This window comes from Typha angustifolia, chromosome 9 (assembly GCF_048772165.1).
Source record: "Typha angustifolia cultivar Huaian chromosome 9, ASM4877216v1, whole genome shotgun sequence".
NCBI classification, from domain to species: domain Eukaryota; kingdom Viridiplantae; phylum Streptophyta; class Magnoliopsida; order Poales; family Typhaceae; genus Typha; species Typha angustifolia.
The window spans coordinates 838,963-859,430 of record NC_133247.1 but is presented as its reverse complement, the minus strand read 5'-3'; the positions used below and the strand labels follow the sequence as shown (position 1 = coordinate 859,430).

General features: G+C 39.7%; 6 protein-coding genes across 6 annotated transcripts; 3 read left to right on the top strand and 3 right to left on the bottom strand.

Moving 5' to 3' along the window:
* Nucleotides 1-1,322: 1,322 nt before the first annotated feature.
* Nucleotides 1,323-3,312, top strand: LOC140767037 (E3 ubiquitin-protein ligase ATL4-like). Its single transcript, XM_073106784.1, has one exon. The coding sequence runs from the start codon at nucleotides 1,528-1,530 to the stop codon at nucleotides 2,662-2,664; it is 1,137 nt and encodes a 378-aa protein (XP_072962885.1). The 5' UTR covers nucleotides 1,323-1,527; the 3' UTR covers nucleotides 2,665-3,312.
* Nucleotides 3,313-5,003: 1,691 nt separating this feature from the next.
* On the top strand, nucleotides 5,004-8,932 carry LOC140767747 (10 kDa chaperonin 1, chloroplastic-like). Its single transcript, XM_073107774.1, has 6 exons — nucleotides 5,004-5,214; nucleotides 5,331-5,381; nucleotides 5,646-5,711; nucleotides 5,803-5,850; nucleotides 7,780-7,809; nucleotides 8,635-8,932. Exons 1-6 carry the CDS (start codon nucleotides 5,086-5,088, stop codon nucleotides 8,701-8,703), a joined length of 393 nt encoding a protein of 130 aa, XP_072963875.1. The 5' UTR covers nucleotides 5,004-5,085; the 3' UTR covers nucleotides 8,704-8,932.
* Nucleotides 8,933-10,790: 1,858 nt separating this feature from the next.
* Nucleotides 10,791-12,774, top strand: LOC140767480 (peroxidase 57-like). Its single transcript, XM_073107407.1, has 4 exons — nucleotides 10,791-11,035; nucleotides 11,128-11,307; nucleotides 11,415-11,580; nucleotides 12,188-12,774. The coding sequence occupies exons 1-4, from the start codon at nucleotides 10,814-10,816 to the stop codon at nucleotides 12,595-12,597; spliced, it is 978 nt and encodes a 325-aa protein (XP_072963508.1). The 5' UTR covers nucleotides 10,791-10,813; the 3' UTR covers nucleotides 12,598-12,774.
* A 225-nt stretch (nucleotides 12,775-12,999) lies between these two features.
* LOC140766791 (peroxidase 57-like) lies at nucleotides 13,000-14,375 on the bottom strand. The gene is made up of 4 exons (XM_073106435.1): nucleotides 14,154-14,375; nucleotides 13,865-14,044; nucleotides 13,606-13,765; nucleotides 13,000-13,512 (listed from the first exon to the last, which is right to left on the bottom strand). Exons 1-4 carry the CDS (start codon nucleotides 14,373-14,375, stop codon nucleotides 13,100-13,102), a joined length of 975 nt encoding a protein of 324 aa, XP_072962536.1. The 3' UTR covers nucleotides 13,000-13,099.
* Nucleotides 14,376-16,173: 1,798 nt separating this feature from the next.
* LOC140766790 (peroxidase 57-like) lies at nucleotides 16,174-17,431 on the bottom strand. The gene is made up of 4 exons (XM_073106434.1): nucleotides 17,219-17,431; nucleotides 16,936-17,115; nucleotides 16,679-16,844; nucleotides 16,174-16,586 (listed from the first exon to the last, which is right to left on the bottom strand). Exons 1-4 carry the CDS (start codon nucleotides 17,429-17,431, stop codon nucleotides 16,174-16,176), a joined length of 972 nt encoding a protein of 323 aa, XP_072962535.1.
* A 1,564-nt stretch (nucleotides 17,432-18,995) lies between these two features.
* On the bottom strand, nucleotides 18,996-20,267 carry LOC140766789 (peroxidase 57-like). Its single transcript, XM_073106433.1, has 4 exons — nucleotides 20,055-20,267; nucleotides 19,754-19,933; nucleotides 19,497-19,662; nucleotides 18,996-19,408 (listed from the first exon to the last, which is right to left on the bottom strand). Exons 1-4 carry the CDS (start codon nucleotides 20,265-20,267, stop codon nucleotides 18,996-18,998), a joined length of 972 nt encoding a protein of 323 aa, XP_072962534.1.
* Between the last annotated feature and the right edge of the window lie 201 nt (nucleotides 20,268-20,468).

Genomic DNA, 20,468 nt, shown 5'->3' with positions numbered 1-20,468 from the left:
TGCTAAAGCAAGACATGAGATATTTTCCAAACCAACCAAATAAAATCCAAGAAACTTAGGTTAATGATGGGTTTCATTTGGCAAACAAATTGATTACATGTGTGAAAGACAAGCAAAGGCTTCGGATGCTTCATATTTTATGCACTAAATCTTAGTAGTGAAAGGTACTGTTTTCCTTCCTAAAGAATTCTTATTAACACTGCCAATGAGATTGTGCTCAAGATTAAATATGAACATTTTGTCAGTTAAGAGACAAAAGAGAGATTGTTCATCCTATGCAAGAATACAAAGCGAGTGCTTCACATTATTGAGACAAGCAGCTCAATAATCCTGCACTAAAAGTGCCCCCCCCCCAACCCACCTCTCTCCCCCCACCCCAACTTGCTCCAGTGGCAGGAAAATGACCTCCAAGAGCAGGGCTCATTTTGTATACAAGTAATTAGTTAATTAGGGAGGGTGCGGTGATATGTATACATGATTGTTCTCTATCATAAAGCCCACCAAAGTAATGCAGTTTGTGCTGCAACGTACTGACCCCTTCCTTACCTTTTCAGACAAGAAGTACTGCTAAAAACTAATCACATTCATGAGTTCCAACAGTGATCACCGTTCATTAAATATCACTCACGTGAAATTCACGTGTATTATGTATATAACCTGCATTAATTATTATTCTTCTTGTGAGTTTCACGGGTGTTACGTAAAACCTCGTCTCGAGTTTTATTATAGCTGTTCCAAAGAATTTATCAAGCCAATGAAGACCTCGTCTCGATTATCTAATTTCATATATTAAAAATGAATAATTTTCTTTTTAATCTAGCTTATAATATATAGTAGCTCGTACTTATTAGAAGAGTTAAAAAGGATTTAGTCTCATTCCTTCTCGTCATAGTCAAACTATTGACTGGATGACTAGTTACATAATTGAGGTACAAATTGATCGTTTGTTATAATTGGAAAGCTAATCATTTCCCCTTTCCAAATATAACCCAGTCCTCCTCCTCTTTTTTAATTCCAGCCGTGTGCATTGGGATTAGTGATTAAGGGGAATTCTCTCTAAATATATGTAGCCATAAAAATTATAATTACCAAATTAATTATCATATATAAGTGTTTTTTTTCCCTAATTACCGGGATTTTCAAATGCTCTTCAACTTTACTCGAACTGTGTGGTGGAAAAAAAAACTCTAGAATTAGACTGTCAGAAGTAGCTCAATTTGTACGCATATCGTATACTTATTATATGTAGATATCATAATCCACGTTCCCCATATTCTTCTCGTAATCTTTGGACCAAAGTAGAAGATAATATTAACCCTTCAATTTACAAGAAAATCCCTCTAAAGAAAGAAAAAATATATATATATATATGTATATAAAGAGAGAGAGAGAGAAGACAAGAGAGAGTAATGCAATAGAAGACAACCAGCGAAACTAGCGTTGGAGAGAGAGCGAGAGAGAGCGAACTACACGGAAAACAATTCTTTCCCTCTCTCTATCCAAATTTCAATCTCTCCAATACTCTAGATGTCTCCTCCTCCTCCTCTGCCGCCGCCGCCGCCGCCGCTTATCGGAACCTTAGATTCGCCGCAAACTGACGCGGATACCGCTGGAGTCGGAAGCGGCGGAGGTGGTTCGATATCCTTGTCCCCTAGCATTCTTATTATCGCGGCCATACTCGCCTTTGTCTTCGTCGCCTCTGCCTCCATCCACCTCCTCCTGCGCTTCCTCTCCCGCCCCTCCTCTCCCTCCTCACGCGCCGTCCACCACCGATCTTCGTCCTCGTCATCGTCGTCGGGCGAACGCGCAGCCATCGCCTCCGCCGCTGCGGCGGCGTTGGAGCTCTCCGAGAAGGAGAAATCTGCTCTGATCGAATCGCTTCCTCTATTCACTATCGCCTCCTCCCTCGCAGGCCTGCCAAAATCCTCGCTGGACTGCGCCGTGTGCCTCTCTCCCTTCCAGCCCGACGCCGAGCTCCGCCTCCTCCCGGCGTGCCGCCACGCCTTCCACGCCCAATGTATCGACACGTGGCTCCGATCCACACCTTCTTGCCCCCTCTGCCGTGCATCCATCGCCCTCCCCCATCCCCCCATCCTCGAGACCCCCAGATCCGGCAGCTTCCGCATCGAAATCGGCAGCGTCAGCCGCCGGAGAACCTCTCCCGAAGACAACTCCGCCACCGCCACCCCCACCTCCGGCAACACCCTCCCTCCTCTTCCACCTCCTCCTCGTCCTCCGCCGCCGCCGCCGCTGCCGCATCTCAGGACTTACTCCCTCGGCTCCTTCGATTACTTCGTGGAGGAGGAATTGGAAGCGGTCGTGCCTCGAAACCACAAGGAGAAGAAGCCGGCGGAGGTTAGGGCTCCCTCTACGGTCACCGTCGGCGGCGCGCCGCCGGAGCCGGGGGAGGATGTGGCTGAGGCAGCTGGGGGAGCGGGGAGGGGGTGGCTGAAGGACTACGTGGACCGGCTCACCTCGTCGGCATCGTCGTCGTTCAACTCCCTAAGGTTCTCCGGGCGGTGGAGCGGGCGGGGGAGTTACCGCTTCGACGGCGGCGGAGCACCGGATTCATGGTGGTGGGACTTGGAGGGAAACCAGCAGCAGCAAAGGGAAGGCGAGGAGGGCGGTTACTACACCCTCTACAGGTGGCTAGTGGGGATATAATAGTAAACTCCCACCGTTCCCAGGGGCGGATCCGTCAATTGACCCACCAGGTGCCGCCGCAGAAGCTTCTCTTGAATAAAACCCACGAGTGGAAATCACACAGCCCGTGTAAATTCACTAAAATGCCCCAACGGCGTCCGCTGTTGTGGTCACCGTTCCCTCTGATGGCGATCCGACGGCCCAGATCGCTTCGCACGTATCAAGTGGGAGACCGGTGTTCTGACCGTTTGCTGGTTCCCGAGAGATTCATTGCATTCTGGCCCCGGGCGTTTCAGGAGACGAGCACTAGTCCTTCTACCCCCTCTCATTGCTTTCTTTTTCTTTTTTCTTTTCTTTCTTTCTTTCCATGGTATGGAATTTTTGGGGGGTTCATGTGGTAAATAGTAACAAGTAATAGTCATAAGTAGTAAGGTAAAAAAGAGGTTTAAATTGGGAGAGGATGGAAGGTAGAAAGAATTGAATGCAACACCTCCACCTCCACATCTTAGCTTTGAATGCTATCATTTAATGGCTCTTCTCCTCGTTGCAGTAGTGCCAGTCTCCTGCACCTAAACATTTAGTTCTGAATGTACTCACTGCTCTGTGGATTGAGATATGGGGTTGATGTGAAGATGAATTATTGATCAAAGGAAAACAGTAACCATTTTTTCTTTTAAAAATATAAATTGTTTCTTTCCAAGTTTGTTTTCTTCTTCTACTCACTCTCAAAAACACCAAAAAAGGATTAAAAACAAAGATGTTTCAGTTACTGCAGTTGGTGCCATATGAATCACAATAGTAAGTACCACTGGTCAAGGTGCAACATTTGGGAGAGGGTCATCTGCATCCCTGGGCTGCAGGAATTTCCTGCATGCCCACCGCACTATACCAGAGAAGAGAGGAAGCTGATAAAAAGTGTCATTACTGAGCCATAGACAAGAGAAAGGCATAAAAAGTACTGCTTCACCTTACAAATTTGGCTTAATATTAAGTGCATGGCACATTGGTGAGTGGTCCTCTTGGCATACATATTGCCATAGTGTCAGATGGATGCTGATAACTCAACCAGCTTGCTACTGGCATCCAAGGAAGGAAGCCCAGTATAAAGTTAACCAATTCTACAGTCACTGCTACTCAAGATAATAACATTAACTATATGCAATTACTGTCTCATTAGATTACACTCACCAAACCTGAAAGATTATATTACACAAGCAAAGATCTCCCAAGACATAGGAATTCAACCATGTGCCAATATAAGTTGTCCTCATGTGGATAAAAAAGATACTTTAACAACAACAAAAAAAGACTTCAACAGTCAAAATACTTAATCCGCACCAAGATCTTTCATGGAGCAAAATCTACCTAGGAAGAATCCAACAAAGAGACGTACTTGGACTCATGTCGGATCCCATCCATGGCTGATTGTTTTCAACTTTGACATTATGTTCAGAAATTTTGATTCCTCCCCCCATCTTGATCTATTAACATGCTTAATTTGTCCACGAGATGCTCCGTGTTGTCCATTCTGCATTGCAGGGCATCAAAAGTCACGACTGAGTACGCTTTGATTAAGGCCTCTCATAATACCAAACCACTCAATCATGCAGTCGTTCTTCGTCAAAATTTTCTAAGCTATCTTATCGTCAATTGCCGTCTTCTGCAAGTTGTTCGCTTTGAGTCCACGTTGTGACGTTAGTAATATTCAAATACGTAAATTAGCTTAATTAATTCTTTTTCTCTAAAGAAAATACGTGATTAGTCAAAGAACAGTCAAAAGGATTAATATCCAGGGAATTTCACCTGATGTATTAGCTTACCTAAGCTGCAATTAAACTATTAATTACAGATACACTGGATTGCGGGGGTAAGCTGAACGATCTTCCAACCCACAGCATACTCAAAGTTTCGTAATGCACATGTGGCAAATAGTACGAAGATAAACTCTTCCGATCAATAATTCATAACTTGATATTTTAAAACCGATCACTTTGCGTTCGTCTGATATTTTTTAATTTAACGAAATAACTATTTAAGGTTTTTTATGTAGTTTAAGAGGATCAATGTGAAAAAATGATAATAGGCAGGGGTCTAGGTGTAATTTTCTTGTTTCTTTAATTCATGTGGGTGCTAAAAATAAAAGATTTAAATTTCCAGGACTAACCTGTAAATTGGGCTAAGTAATAGTTCCAACTTTTGGGCCGGTCCGCCCGAGCTTGATTATTGGGCTCGGATTAGGTTGAGGCCCAAAAGGGTTTATCGGGTCTGGATACGGATCCGGATCCGTGGAAGTAAGAACCTTTCCGAAGTTTCTAGAAAGTCGAAACCCCCGCCCTTGTTCTGGAACATCCTTAATAAAAACCTCAACACGCAGACTTATCCGCTCCCGAATCCCGATAGCTCGTAACTCCGCCGGCAAACTCCTTCTCTTTCTCTTATCCCATGGCTTATTCCCTTCTCCCGGCCACCAACTCCTTCGTCCGAGCCGCGAAGCCCCTCGCTCCTCCGCCTCTCCTCTCCTCGCGCCGGAGCAGCCTTCGCGTGGCCGCAAAGAAATGGGAGCCTTCCAAGGTTCTTGTTCCCCCTACATTATTTTCCCCATCCCACTGTCTTAAACCCTCTTCTCGATTTATAGGGCGTTCGATTCGATCTCTTTCTAATCCTCTGGTTCTTGAATTGGGTTTCAGGTCGCCCCGCAGGCCGATAGGGTTCTTATTCGACTGGAGCAGCTCCCAGAGGTCTCTATCGCTATCTGTGTCTAGAATGTCATATTGTATGTTTTGATAGTCATCGTATTGCTTGTTCGTTTCTGTTCTTGATTCAGTAGACTCCTTTATTGATCTTTTGTTGCGTCCATAACTTATGGTGTAGAGTTGGTGAAAAGGGCAAGATTTTGCCGAACTGACCATGCATTGCAATTGAAATTGAATTTTGCGTCGTATCCTTCTCTATTGTCTATTGTTTTATTTCTCTTCTAACGCAAAAGCTTCCCTTTTCCGTAGAAATCTGCTGGTGGAGTGTTGTTGCCAAAATCGGCTGTGAAGTTTGAACGGTATCTGATGGGTGAGGTAAGAAGGGGCAGGATAAGCATTTATGAATTATGATACGATTTCTTTGGCTTGTAAGAAATTGTGACTCAGTTCCATTTTGTTATTTCAGATATTGTCGGTAGGTGCTGATGTTGGTCAAGTGGAAGCTGGAAAGAAGGTGAATCATTATGTTTTTTTTTTTTTCCTTCTTTTCCTTGTGCTTTGTTGGATATATTACTATATTAGGATAATTTTCCAGCTAAAGATGGTCTCTTTTTTCCCAACCAAGTTGTACTAGTACTGGTCTTGTTTCTTCAAGTGCATTCTGTTTGGAGAATTATTGGGTTCATACTTCTAGACCAGTGAAGATGAAAAATTTAGAACGTCCAAGTTACTAGTTCAAATTCCATAAATTAACTGCTAGTGAGAATTGAATCTGTGGCGAGGATTTTTGGATGTGTTTAGTACTGAATTCATGTTCTGCAGTAGATAGTGTAGTACTACTGTATGATTTCGGATTTTTAAGTGTATCATCTTGGGGATATGGTATGACCTATATTATGTTGCTTAGGGATTCAGAATTACTTCTGGAGGGTGCTTTGCCAAGATCTGAGGATATAGGTGCTACAATTACCAGTTGGAAGTGATCATGTTGATATGTTTTTAAAGCATAATTTGTATGTTTGTGCTCAAATTTTGAAATTTCTTCAGTACCCTGTATAACTTCGCAATATGGTGGATGAAGTTCGAGACATGACATAATGAAAGTTACTGACGAAGTCATGAAAGATTTGGTAACCTTGAGGCCTTCCTTGTAAGGTGGATGAAGATCGTGACATGACGAAAGATTGAATATTCTGTTAAGCTGAGGAGTCTAACACTTGCGGTGGCAATAAATGGTGGTTATTTATGTTGTTGTGATTTATACATAAAACCGTAAGTCTAGGATTTTGGCAATATTCATGTATAATGGGAGTTCACCAGCAAATCTTTCTTGCATAAGCGAAATATGTGTGACCTTGGTATATACCTGCTTTATAAGGGGCAGCTGATTTTGCGTAATGAATGAAGGTCTATTCTGTTAGTATCAGTTTTTCTGTGGCTTGTGTGATGTGCTAAGCTATTTGCTGATTCTCTTGCATTAGTACTCGCGAGAGTTGAGCAACAATTAGGAGTTTAGTGTGACAAGGTTTTGCGCATTAATCAAGGATGAATTTTGATGAAATCTTGGAATCTGTTGTCACCCCTAGTGTGCAGATTAATGAGTTCGATAATAGTGTCACAATCCACTAGGATCCTTTCAAGAAGGAAAATTCAACAGATTTCAGTTGTGAGAAGTGGAGAAGTAGGTGCCGTCTCTTGCATAATAGCCAAATATTATAGTTTCTTATAATGATTTGTGATATATAGAATATATATTTAGCAGTACATTCAGGAGACATCAATAACTAAGACTATCTGTTCAAACTATCTTGGTTTGCTTATATGAATTCTGCATATCTCATTCCTACAGGTATAATGTTCTCTCTCAAACCAATGAGATGAATAATTTTTTACTAAACTCTGCAGATAATTTCTACCTCAGTAAATCACTCTTTAATCTGTGGTCTTGCAGCCTTGCTGAATATACGTGTAACACCTAGATTGCTTTTCATATAGTTTATAACCCACAGATGCTGTATCTTACTTGGGACAACTAATAGTTATTTATCATTTGATCTTTTCTAGTGACTTCACTCATCTGCCTCAATGCATCATTGTGTTGCGACTTGTCCATTGCTTGCTAATTATTGCCTAAGTAATAAATAAAATATTTCCACCAAATGATTGCTTATCAAAAATAATGTTAGGATGGCAGCTTTGTATGACTTTTGTGTTTCATGTTGATCTGAAGGCAACTTAAATTCATGATCTTTTACTTATGTTGCAATTTCTACATTCTTTTTCCTTTTCAAGTTTCAAGTTAATTTCAGCAAATTCTGTTCATGATCTTGTATGTCTGTTGCAGATATCTGTTTTCTATGTTTCCTTTTTCTTTTACCCTTTCAAGTTAATTTCTTACTTTCCCCTCAATTCTGATCTTGTGGTTAATGCTCTTTTGGCGCAGGTTTTATTCTCAGACATCAATGCATATGAGGTAAATGATCACGGGGAAAGGCATAATTTCATTCTTAGCTAAATTAGATCATGTCAGTGCACCTGTGTGTATGAATTACAAGATGTTGTCCATGTTGGCTGGACCTCTATTTTGCAGCTTGTTAGCATGCACACATAGGATCAGTAAGAGATATATTACACTTTGGGTGCTTTTGCACCTCATTTGCTTTATCTCCACCTTGAAATCAGATCACTGGTGTTACTTCAAACTTCTAGCTGAATTCGTGAAGTTATTAGTAGATCTTTGGTTGTGTAAATTATGAAGTATAAATGCCGTCTGCACTATCGCAGCCAAAATTTGGGTGGAGACACAGTTTCTGGAAATTAGTTTTGGCAGTTTCCCATGGAGATCTACTATATAATAACTACAGCCACAAAAACGATCATGTCATATATCCTCTTTCTCGGTTCATCTCTTCCCAAGTAATCATTATGTGTCTTCTATTTCAGTCCTATAATTTCTCATTTTCATCTTCTCCATCTCAAGGAGTCTTTTACAGGAATGAAATTCCTCCATTACGGGATATGTTATAGTTTCACTATTATAGTTTGCCCAGGGTAGTGATGCTTGGAAACCAATTTTTAGAGCTATTATGTATGTATGCAAACTTGTAAATAACCCTTGGTGAGTGAAAAAATGGTAGCTAGTAAAATAACTTCAAAATACTATGCACTATTTAAAGTTAAAAACCTAGAGATATAGTTTGCGTCATTGTCAAATACTTTATGTATACTTAATATTCCATTATCTTAGGGGGTTAAGCTAATACTGTGCTGTTGTTATCCATTTTTTTTGTGCCTGCAGGTAGATCTGGGGACAGATGAGAAGCACTGCTTCTGTCGAGCTGGAGACCTTCTGGCTGTGGTTGAATAGCTTTGTGACAATCTTGTTATAGTTATCCACGGATCTCTCTTGGCCATGAACCATCTTTTCCATAGATGTCTCAACTTATCAGATGAAAATATCCTAAGTTTTGGCAAATTTTAGCTCTGAGTAACTCATTTGCATTGTAACTTGCAGCTGCTTCTGGTAAGCTGTCATTGTTGGGACATGATTTATTTAGCATTATGAAAGAGCTAGCGATTGGACTTTTCCGCTCAAATCTACCCTCAAATTTCTATTTATTGGAAATATATTTAGCTGCTAGGTGCAATTTTGAGTTCTCCGTAGTGCTGGCTGGAATGATTGGACATGTTGTCGTTGTTATTAAAGTGGACTAGATGGTGCGATCTCTCTGATAACAGTAACACCTCCTGCGTTAGGTGGTGTTGGGGGGTCATGTGCTATTAGTTTATGTTTGCTATGTGTTGAACTGTTCAGATTTGTCATGTGAGATCCGAGCTTCCTACCGAGAAAAATATTTGACACGCTCCTGGAGCAGCCAGGAGAGGAAGCATCTAAAGCTAAATGTTCTTGGCTTTATGTTTTTTAAAATGTGTTTGATTTCTAGTCTGGCTTGCTGCACGTTCTCTCTGAAACACGGCACTTGGTTCAAACACAGACATATATTGTTGCTTCTCTCGAGGATAATATACAGGGAGTGAAATTAAGATGAGGAGAATTTGAGAAATAAACTGTCCCAGTTGCTTTGCATATGGATCATGTGATCCAGGATTTGAGACACTGAATGAGAAATTGCCAGACAGGGTCGATGAGAAAAGTGGAAACTGAATAAGCAGGAGGTGTTATAATCTCAAATTTTCTACGTTATTTTAATCATTCTTAAATAACAGTATCTTCATCTTTGTCTTTTCTTTTTCTTGTCATCCTTATAGTTAACAGTAAAACTACAAAAAAGAAAACAACATTGGTAGCAAAAAGTGAAACATAATCCTCTGGGATGGGATATAACTAGTTTCTTGCATAACCAGACTGTTTGATCATCCAGTTGACTGAAGAAAAGCTATGGGCAAATGCTATGACCAGCGGTTTCTTTCACTTCCTCACTTTTATTATTTCTTTTCGAGCCTAAAAAGTACCGAATTATTGGATTATGGATCTTCTTCCTCGGCGCTTCTTTAGGTAGACTGTTATTTTACAGGGAACACTGGAATAGAAAATTGTGAACTACGTTAACACGACTCAAAAGTCTACCTATTTCCGTAGCTTTTAGTTTATTTATTTAATTTTCTTTTTAACTTCAAATTGTTCTAATCCAGATGGAGTTTAGTTTATTAATGAGTCGTTGACTGATTGTTTCTTCTTACCAATTAACATGCAATTTGTCCGGCCGCTACTCCGCTATCCACTGCTTGTATTATTCTTGCATGATTAGGACCAGATTAGCATAGAAAACTCACATGCTAGAATAGATTATAGATGTATATGTTTATATACTTGTAAATATCTCTAGAAGCAATTCTTTTGTACAACGATGGTTTACTCTGATAACATTTCGATACGACTTTATCAAATTTATACGCGTTAAAGACTCAAGATAATTTAAATCTCAACAAAGAGCATATAAAGATGCCATAGTATTATTAGCCATAAACTTCATGCCTGATGTAATCCTGCTCTCCTTTAGGTTATCAGATAGTTGTCTAATTTGATCCATGGCTCTCTTCTCAGTTATCTAGAGTCAACCCAATAATGAGCCACTAATGAGCAGCTCGTGCAAGTCGTAGTCTTCCGATTAAGTTCCAACTAAGAGCAAGTCAACAAGCCAATACGAAGCAACACTTGGAAAATTCTCCTCCCAACGGTTAACTCTCTATCTTCTAACTAAGATATGAACTTGACGAATTCAAAACAATATCTCTGGCATTAATTAGTCAACTCTCTTAAGTCATCGACCCTCTTTTTTTTTTTCCCTTAATTAGGAGGAGCTTAAGCTGCATGCTGCAACATGACTCCATGATTAAATTTTATACCAACAGCTGTACAACAAAGAAAAAGTCTACGCCCTTGAGGTATTAATAACCTTGGACAAACGCCATTAGCTCTCCCACAGACTTATTTCCCTACCTAAAGTATTAAGATCATGAAGTCTCCAGTAATGCTTAGTTCCACTCTTCTTGTTGTCCTCTTCCTAAGCTTTGGAATTTCATGCCATGCCCAGCTCGGTTACGGCTACTACAATGGCAAATGCGGCAACCAAGACGTCGAATCCATCATCCGATCCATCGTCCAGTCCCGGTTCAACGCAGACCGGAAGATCGTCGCCGGTCTCCTTCGCTTGCAATTCCACGACTGCTTCGTTAACGTACTAATCTTAATTTTAAGCTATGAAGTAACATACTAACTAACGATGTTTATCAATATCTTTTAACACGCAGCTATCAATTATCTATGCAGGGATGTGATGCGTCGATACTACTAGACGGGCCATTTAGCGAGAAGACTGCACCTCCCAATTTGAGTGTATTTGGCTACGATGTAATCGATCAAATAAAGAAAGCTCTTGAGGCGACTTGCCCTGGTGTTGTTTCGTGTTCTGATATCATTATTGCTGCAGTGAGAGATGCTTTGGTGATGGTAAGCTAGCTCTCCATGCAAAGTTTGAGTTGAAGTGATTATTAAGCAATTAATATGCATGCCGTAATTAATTATAATTTAATTTGTTTGTTTTGGAAACATGCAAGGCTGGTGGATTGCCGTATCGAGTGCAGATGGGAAGAAAGGATGGGATGGTGTCATTTGCTGGGCTTGCTAATAATAATCTCCCACCACCAAACATTCCAGTTCCACTAGCAATTCAAGCCTTCCAGGCGAGGGGCCTCAATCCCTTTGATATGGTTCTTCTATTAGGTAATTACTGCACTAGCACTACTTGGTTGTCTCTTTTGAGTACACAAGTGTATAAGAGTACTAATAGCCTAACGTTATTGATATAATTCTTTTAATATAAAAGTATGAAGATTAATATTTTAGTCGATTCGATTGGTGTGGGGTGGATATTTCTGTGACTTCATTTGTATGGAAAGTGCCATTTTTGCGTCTAACACAAGATAATTAAAAACAAAGAAGAAGAGTGAGATTACAAAAGCTCAAAAATATAATTTTATTTTTCCGATTAATACTCTATATATTTTTCTAGATTCTGTCTTTGAGTATTTTAAGTAATGACTTTGAATTTAATTCTATTGATAAAATTACTAAAATACTTTTAAAAATACTGATCTAATCCACATTAGCTACATCTAAATTATATTCCCTAAAACTAAACTCTATCCCACGAAACTAAACCCTCTTCTCTATGGTTAATCTAGGTATAATATAAATCACTTAGTATATTTTTTATTGAATATTTCTTTGCTAATACTCTTCTATTTTGTTATGATTATGCTAAGCGAACTCAGACCGCTATACAAAAATGATAAAGGAAAAAAAAATGATTTCTATCGTAATATTGTAGGAGGTCACACCGTTGGAGTCACTCATTGTTCAGTAATCCGCGACCGTCTTTACAACTTCAACGGTTCCGGCCGGCCGGACCCGAGCTTGAATCCGTTGTACGTGCAAATACTCAGCAACATAGTGTGCCCTCGGTTTTCGTCGGTGGACAACATCGTCTTCCTCGACGACCCATCGAGTGTCCTCACGGTGGACAACAGCTACTACAAGCAGCTCCTCCAGAACAAAGGCATCCTCCCAATCGATCAGGCCATTGCCATGGATTGGTCTACTGCATGGATAGTGCAGCTCTTGGCTAACACCAACCTATTCCCAAACCTATTCAACCAGGCCATGGTCAAGCTGGGTGCAGTCCAAGTCCTCACCGGACAACAAGGCCAGATACGAAGGGACTGCCGGAGAACAAATTAAACTAGCTAGAGCTATGGTTCATGGTCATGGATCTCTAAATGGATGGATTTAATTTCATTCATGTAGTAGTTATTCCTTCAATAAATGTTTACCATTGTTGATCAGTCCCGCGACTCCAAGTTCTTAAATAACACTAGATCTATATTGGAGTCAATTTATATCTTAATATCTATACAAGCCTTGCATGTCTACTAACTTAATTATATGTACATATCTCTAAATCTTATATGGATCTTTTATGTCGGATGCATACATATCAATTAGAAAGATTAGATGCTATGAAAGTAATATTTGCAAAAGCGATGCAACCTTAATCTTCTTATTGAATGAAAAAAAGTAATCGCACAAAAATTATTAATTAAATTTCACCCACACTGGGGTTTATTGACATCTCAATGACTGCTCACCTCACCTCAAGACATCATTGAACAAAACAATGGAAAGCAAAATCACGAATGAATTAGTAAATGAAACCGGCCCAGAAGATCTGAGTCTTAATTAATTAATTTGTGCGTCGGCAATTCTTTCTGATCTGTCCTTGAGTTCCAGTGAGGACTTGGACTGCACCCAACTTGACCATTGCCTGGTTGAATTGGGTCAGGAACTGGGTGGGATTGGCAGCCAGTTGCTGAACAATACGCTTAGTAGCTGGATCCAAAGCCAAGGCTTGATCAATTTGGAGAACGCCTTTGTTCTGAAGGAGCTGCTTGTAGAAGCTGTTGTCCACCTTAAGAGAACTTGATGGGTCATCGAGGAAGACCATGTTGTTGTCACCTCCAATCTTAGGGCACGCAAAACTTCTAAGTAGTTGCAAGAAGTTTGGATTCAAGGTTGGGTCAGGCTTGCCAGTTCCCCTGAAGTTATAGAGGCGATCTTTGATGACGGAGCAACGAGTGATTCCAACAGTATGACCACCTACAATTAATAATCACGTACGTGTTTAGTTACTTCACTAATACATATATATATACATCACATGTCTTTAACACAAATTCTTCTTTTATATACCTAAGAGAAGAACCATATCAGAGGTGCTGAGCCCTTTCGCTCGGAACGTTTGGATTGATTGAGGAACGGTTATCGTCGGCGCCGGAAGATTCACAAGCGAAGCTTGCGAGATCATCCCATCCCTCCTTCCAAGCTGCACCTGATATTTCAATCCTCCAGCCTTGTTTCACAAACACATTTAACCACCATAATTAACCATTAGTTCAAACTAAACTAAAGAAACTTTTCATACACACACACACACACTTTAATTAATTACCAGTGCCACAGCATCTCTCGTTGCAGCAATGATGATATCTGCACAGGAGACAACTCCAGGGCAAGCAGCCTCCACTGCAGCCTTTGCTCGATCGATTAGGTCGTAGCCAAACACGCTAAAATTTGGTAGTGCAGTCTTCTCAGTAGACGGGCCATCTAACAGTATCGAGGCATCACATCCCTTACCCAAAATAATTATTTCATCAATTACAACCAGTGCAATATCATTTTAAACCCAAAGTTTCATATATAGCTTATAAGATCATAGCATACGTAACGTTCATGCATACCCTAACGAAGCAGTCGTGGAATTGCATGCGGAGGAGCGCGGCAACGATCTTAGTGTCACTGAAGAATCGTTGACGGACTACCCCTTGGATGATGGCCTCCACGTCCTTGGTGCCGCATTTCCCTTTATAGAAGCCGTATTGCAGTGCGCCGTGGCTGGCGGCGGCGAGGCTGAGAACGACGACGGCGAAGAGGGCGGCGGCGCCGAGCACTGGGGACCTCATCTTTGCGTTGTTTTGCTCTGCTTTCTTGTAGCTAGAGAAGCTTGCCTGAGACTATGGCTTGTATCCATCCTTATTTATAGGGATCAAAATTTTCTTCTTAGTATCACTATTGGCATAATCATGGATGTCACGTCTAATTTTGCGTTACACAATTAGAGAAGGAGACAGCTATAAATGGCTAAATCTAGGTGCTGGCAATGCTTGTTTCTGACCCGGGGCCATGGTTTTTGTAAGTTGTTGTAATTGCCACCATGTTATCCAGGTATATATAGAACCATATAATAAATTATAATCAAAGAATTTAAGTGGACGATCATATCTTTATGCTGACTACAGGAGAAAATGAAAAGAAATGGAAAATAATTGAGATGTTGCATATTTGAATAAGAGCTAGGTTGCAAGTATCTATATCTAGCTGGTGCTTTGAAGAGCACATCATTTGAGCGTCTATATAAAACGTTAGTCGTTAGGATTGGTACGTGCGAGTACATCAATAGAATTTGTGAGACAATAAATTAATCTTATGTACCATAAGAGGTAGGCCAAGCAAAAGCTTAGGATTGGGCATTGCCCAGTTATATGTCTTAACTTAAGGTCAAAGGGAAGATTAGTGTTTATAATCTTGGGTTTTATCTTCTTGCTTATCGGATTATTTTCACTCTTTAACGTTTGCTTAATTACTAGTGCATGAATTAGTGACCAATATGAGCCTCCTTAGAAGTTTTATCTATTTTAATCTTCCCACCAAATATATTACCAAAAGTATTGTTTAGGTAAGCTTAGCTATCATATTATAAGTCAATAATAAAATCACTGAACCATACAACGATTTATACAAGATAAAAACCGTTGAATTGTTAGTGGTTTCACTATTCATAAAATGTCGAATGATTCACCGCTTTATTAAAAGAATAGAATATCATATAACATTATATTAAGTGTTAAGTACTCTATATGTGAATCGCTGAATTATTTAGTATTTTATGAATAAAAAATCATCGAATAATTCAGCAAAAAGTAATTGAGCTAGACAAAATAGAACTCCTGTAGTAATAAATTTTATTAGTGAATCTTAGGCATAGAGGCACAGAAGAAGATTCGTGGGAATATCTAAACAAAGAAAATCAATGTAAAGCCTGAAGTCGAAAACGTAAGAATAGTAAATCTCAGGATTTTATTAAGAATAAAATGAACAATCTCAAGATTTTATTAAGAATTATGATCTTATAGACTAATAAGGAATCCAAGATTCTGATATGACAAAAAAAAGACAATTTTCGTAAACCAAAAGTTTTGACGTGGACTCATCAACATCTAACTTAACTCTATCCATACATACTGCAATAAATAGAATTGAATTCCAAGTTGTATATATATAAAAGAAAAATCTGAATCAGAGGCAAGTCATTATAATTTTTTATTGTGACGAGTTTAAATTAATCAGAATAATGTCTTCCTTGGACCGACCAAATTTTATGGTAATTTTGAGCTCGTCTTAGGCTGATCTCCCATTCTAACATCACTTCTTTTCCTTTCCTGATTTGAATATCTCCATAGGATATCAACTTTAATTAAAGAAACATAGATGTTATCATTAACTTGAAATCGTCTCTAATTCTAGAAAAAAGAATACATATATCAATTAAACAATTAAAAAAAAATCCTCATCCCTCTCGATAGATTCGATAGTGACAATTATTTCATGTCAAACAATCACCATTATTGAGCTCTCAACAAATTTTCAACCTCAAGACATCAACGAACAAAACAATGGAAAACAAATCACGAAATGAATTAATTAGTTTCTGCGTCGGCAATTCTTTCTGATCTGTCCTTGAGTTCCGGTGAGGACTTGGACTGCACCCAACTTGACCAAAGCCTGGTTGAATTGGGTCAGGAACTGGGTGGGATTGGCAGCCAGTTGCTGAACAATACTTTTAGTAGCTGGATCCAAAGCCAAGGCTTGATCAATTAGAAGAATGCCTTTGTTCTGAAGGAGCTGCTTGTAGAAGCTGTTGTCCACCTTAAGAGAACTTGATGGGTCATCGAGGAAGACCATGTTATTATCACCTCCAATCTTAGGGCATGCAAAGCTTCTAAGTAATTGCAAGAAGTTTGGATTCAAGGTTGGATCAGGCTTGCCAGTTCCCCTGAAGTTATAGAGGCGATCTTTGATGACGGAGCAACGAGTGATTCCAACAGTATGACCACCTGCAGTTAATAATCACGTACGTGTTTAGTTACTGCACTAATACATATAAATACATCACATGTCTTTAACACAAATTCTTCTTTTTATATACCTAAGAGAAGAACCATGTCAGAAGTGCTGAGTCCTTTCGCTCGGAAGGTTTGAATTGATTGAGGAACGGTTATCGTCGGCGCCGGAAGATTTCGAAGCGAATCTCCGGCTAGGGAGATCAATCCATCCCTCCTACCCAGCTGCACCTGATATCGCAACCCCCCGGCCTTTGTTTGACAAACAAATTAACCTGTCATTATTATTTGGAAGAGCACCCAATAGAATAGTTATATATTTGCTATCTTAATTAATTACTACCAAAGCAACAGCATCTCTCGTTGCAGCAATGATGATATCTGCACAGGAGACCACTCCAGGGCAGGCCAACTCAACGGCTGCTTTTATCTGGTCGATTAGGTCGTAGCCAAACACGCTGAAGTTTGGTGGTGCAGTCTTCTCAGTGGATGGACCATCCAAAAGTATGGAGGCATCACAACCCTTCAAAAATAAATGCATTCATCGTATTAAATGGATTAGCAAACTTTTTAATTTAATATATAGCTAATGAGATTATAAAATGTACGTAACATTCATACACTACCCTAACGAAGCAATCGTGGAATTGCATGCGGAGGAGAGCGGCGACGATTTTGGTGTCACGGAAGAATCGTTGCCGGACTACGCCGGTGATGATGGCCTCCACGTCCTTGGTGCCACACTTCCCTTTGTAGAAGCCATATTGCAGCGCACCGTGGCCGGCGGCGGCGAGGCTGAGGACGAGAAGAACGAGGATGGTGGCACCGTAGGACTTCATCTTTGCTTCTACCTCAATATTAAGCTAATGAAGGGAGCTGTGTGATACCTGGGAGTGTGTCTACTAGCTTATTTATAGTACGTATTCTTCCTTAGAATAGCTTTTGGCACTACTAATGGAGTTCACGTCTATGAGAAACCATATTTTTCAATTGGTAAAAAGAGGTGCGGGCTTAGTTTGTTTTGGCTCATACACCCGGTTTAATAAGTTGGTGCACTTGTCATCACGTTAGAGATACTAATTGTATTACTGGTTTCTATTTAAATAATTTTAGTAGAATGTTCTTGCAAATTGACTAATCGCTATATCCTCTATTATCTAGCTGTTCTTTTGTTTAAGGAGCTTGATACGTATTAGAGATTAACCAATTGCTAAACATCGAATCAAATCCTTCGTTGCACTTATGGGATAAGCCAATGCCCACCCAATAGGCTCATTGTCTTGAGTGGGACTCTCACGTTGTCTTTTTTTTTTTTTTCTTTCTGTGTGAAGCCTTTTGTGCTTCAAAATTAATGACATTTGTATACCAAAATAGAAATATTAAAACTGGAATATATGACTTAAAAAAAAGTTATAATCTTACCTTTTCAACTAATACGGCCATATTTATATGCTATGAAATTATGAAGCAATCAATCCACTTCACTAGCCAATTCTTTTATTATTTTATTTTATTTTTGATTTCTTAACTTTTAAATGAGTACCTTATCATATGAGTACTCTATATGTGAATCGCTGAATTGTTTAATATTTTATGAATAGAAAATCTCCGGATAAGTCTGCAGAAGATGTAGTTGAGCTAGACAAAGCAGAACTGCTTTAATAATAAATTTTATTAGTGAATCATTCTAATAAGGCATAGAGGCATAGAAGAAGATTTGTAGGAATATCTCAACGAAGAAGATCAAAAGAAGTCGAAAACATAAGAATAGTAAATCTCAAGATTTTATTAAGAATAAAATGAACAAGGTCAGCTAAAAGTTTATAGAGTTATTTTGTAGACTAATAAGGAACCCAAAATCCTGATATGACAAAAGAGTTTTGACGTGGACTCATGAACATCTAACTTATGTCTATCCATACATACTGCAATAAATAGAATTGAATTCCGAATCCTATATAAAAAAGAAAAAAAAAATCTGAATTAGAGGCAAGTCATTATAATTTTTTATTGTGACGAGTTTAATTATTCAGAATAATATCTTCCTTGGATCTACCAAATTTTATGGTAATTTTGATCTCGTCCTAGGCTGATCTCCCATTCTAACATCACTTTTTTTCATTTTCTGATTTGGATATATCCGTAGGATATCAACTTTAATTAAAGAAATGTAGGTGTTAACATTAACTTGCAATCATCTAGACACAATACCAAAAAAAAATCCTCATCCCTCTCGATAGACACGATAGTGACAATTATTTCATGACAAACACTCACCATTATTGAGCTCTCAACAAATTTTCAACCTCAAGACATGAATGAACGAAACAATGGAAAACAAATCACAAAATGAATGAATTAAATCCTGAACACACTTCATGGCCTCGAATGAATTAGTCTTAGTTAGTTTCTGCGTCGGCAATTCTTTCTGATCTGTCCTTGAGTTCCAGTGAGGACTTGGACTGCACCCAACTTGACCAATGCCTGGTTGAACTGGGTCAGGAACTGGGTTGGATTGGCAGCCAGTTGCTGAACAATACGCTTAGTAGCTGGATCCAAAGCCAAGGCTTGATCAATTGGAAGAATGCCTTTGTTCTGAAGGAGCTGCTTGTAGAAGCTGTTGTCCACCTTAAGAGAACTTGATGGGTCATCGAGGAAGACCATGTTGTTGTCACCTCCAATCTTAGGGCACGCAAAGCTTCTAAGTAATTGCAAGAAGTTTGGATTCAAGGTTGGGTCAGGCTTGCCAGTTCCCCTGAAGTTATAGAGGCGATCTTTGATGACAGAGCAACGAGTGATTCCAACAGTATGACCACCTACAATTAATAATCACGTACGTGTTTAGTTACTGCACTAATACATATATATATCACGTCTTTTAACACAAATTCTTCTTTTATATACCTAAGAGAAGAACCATGTCAGAGGTGCTGAGCCCTTTCGCTCGAAAGGTTTGAATTGATTGAGGAACGGTTATCGTCGGCGCCGGAAGATTTCGAAGCGAATCTCCGGCTTGGGAGATCAATCCATCCCTCCGACCCAGCTGCACCTGATATCGCAACCCCCCGGCCTTTGTTTGACAAACAAATTAACCTGTCATTATTATTTGGAAGAGCACCCAATAGAATAGTTATATATTTGCTATCTTAATTAATTACTACCAAAGCAACAGCATCTCTCGTTGCAGCAATGATGATATCTGCACAGGAGACAACTCCAGGGCAGGCCAACTCAACGGCTGCCTTTATTTTGTCAATGAGGTCGTAGCCAAACACGCTGAAGTTTGGTGGTGCAGTCTTCTCAGTGGATGGACCATCCAAAAGTATGGAGGCATCACAACCCTTCAAAAATAAATGCATTCATCACTTAAATGCATTGGCAAACTTATATATATATATATATATATATATATATATATATATATATATATGCTTATGAGATCGTGATAACATTTATACGTACTCTAACGAAGCAATCGTGGAATTGCATGCGGAGGAGAGCGGCAACTATCTTGGTGTCACCGAAGAATCGTTGTCGGACTATGCCGGTGATGATGGCCTCCACGTCCTTGGTGCCGCACTTTCCTTTGTAGAAGCCATACTGCAATGCACCGTGACCGGCGGCGGCAAGGCTGAGGACGAGAAGAACGAGGATTGCGGCACCGTAGGACTTCATCTTTCCTTCTACCTCAATACTAAGCTGATGAAGAGAGAGCTGTACGTGATAGTATCAGGGCGTGTGTCTATGCTACCTTATTTATACTACATATTCTTCATTAGTTAGAAAATTAGAATAGCTGTTGGCACTAATGATGGAGTTCACGTCTATGAGACCCTATTTTTCAATTGGTCAAAAAATGGTGCGGCCGTCGTTTGT

Bases quoted from the DNA above. Each gene is read 5' to 3' on its own strand.
- LOC140767747 (XM_073107774.1), top strand. From the start codon at position 5,086: ATGGCTTATTCCCTTCTCCCGGCCACCAACTCCTTCGTCCGAGCCGCG. The intron at 5,215-5,330 runs GTTCTTGTTCCC...ATTGGGTTTCAG, and splicing joins AGAAATGGGAGCCTTCCAAG to GTCGCCCCGCAGGCCGATAG. The intron at 5,382-5,645 runs GTCTCTATCGCT...CCTTTTCCGTAG, and splicing joins GACTGGAGCAGCTCCCAGAG to AAATCTGCTGGTGGAGTGTT.
- LOC140766790 (XM_073106434.1), bottom strand. From the start codon at position 17,431: ATGAAGTCCTACGGTGCCACCATCCTCGTTCTTCTCGTCCTCAGCCTC. The intron at 17,116-17,218 runs GTAGTGTATGAA...TTATTTTTGAAG, and splicing joins TCCACGATTGCTTCGTTAGG to GGTTGTGATGCCTCCATACT. The intron at 16,845-16,935 runs GTAGTAATTAAT...TGTCAAACAAAG, and splicing joins CGAGAGATGCTGTTGCTTTG to GCCGGGGGGTTGCGATATCA.
- LOC140767480 (XM_073107407.1), top strand. From the start codon at position 10,814: ATGAAGTCTCCAGTAATGCTTAGTTCCACTCTTCTTGTTGTCCTCTTC. The intron at 11,036-11,127 runs GTACTAATCTTA...TTATCTATGCAG, and splicing joins TCCACGACTGCTTCGTTAAC to GGATGTGATGCGTCGATACT. The intron at 11,581-12,187 runs GTAATTACTGCA...GTAATATTGTAG, and splicing joins TGATATGGTTCTTCTATTAG to GAGGTCACACCGTTGGAGTC.
- LOC140766789 (XM_073106433.1), bottom strand. From the start codon at position 20,267: ATGAAGTCCTACGGTGCCGCAATCCTCGTTCTTCTCGTCCTCAGCCTT. The intron at 19,663-19,753 runs GTAGTAATTAAT...TGTCAAACAAAG, and splicing joins CGAGAGATGCTGTTGCTTTG to GCCGGGGGGTTGCGATATCA. The intron at 19,409-19,496 runs GTATATAAAAGA...TATTAATTGTAG, and splicing joins TGACATGGTTCTTCTCTTAG to GTGGTCATACTGTTGGAATC.
- LOC140766791 (XM_073106435.1), bottom strand. From the start codon at position 14,375: ATGAGGTCCCCAGTGCTCGGCGCCGCCGCCCTCTTCGCCGTCGTCGTT. The intron at 14,045-14,153 runs GTATGCATGAAC...ATTTTGGGTAAG, and splicing joins TCCACGACTGCTTCGTTAGG to GGATGTGATGCCTCGATACT. The intron at 13,766-13,864 runs GTAATTAATTAA...TTGTGAAACAAG, and splicing joins CGAGAGATGCTGTGGCACTG to GCTGGAGGATTGAAATATCA.
- LOC140767037 (XM_073106784.1), top strand. From the start codon at position 1,528: ATGTCTCCTCCTCCTCCTCTGCCGCCGCCGCCGCCGCCGCTTATCGGA.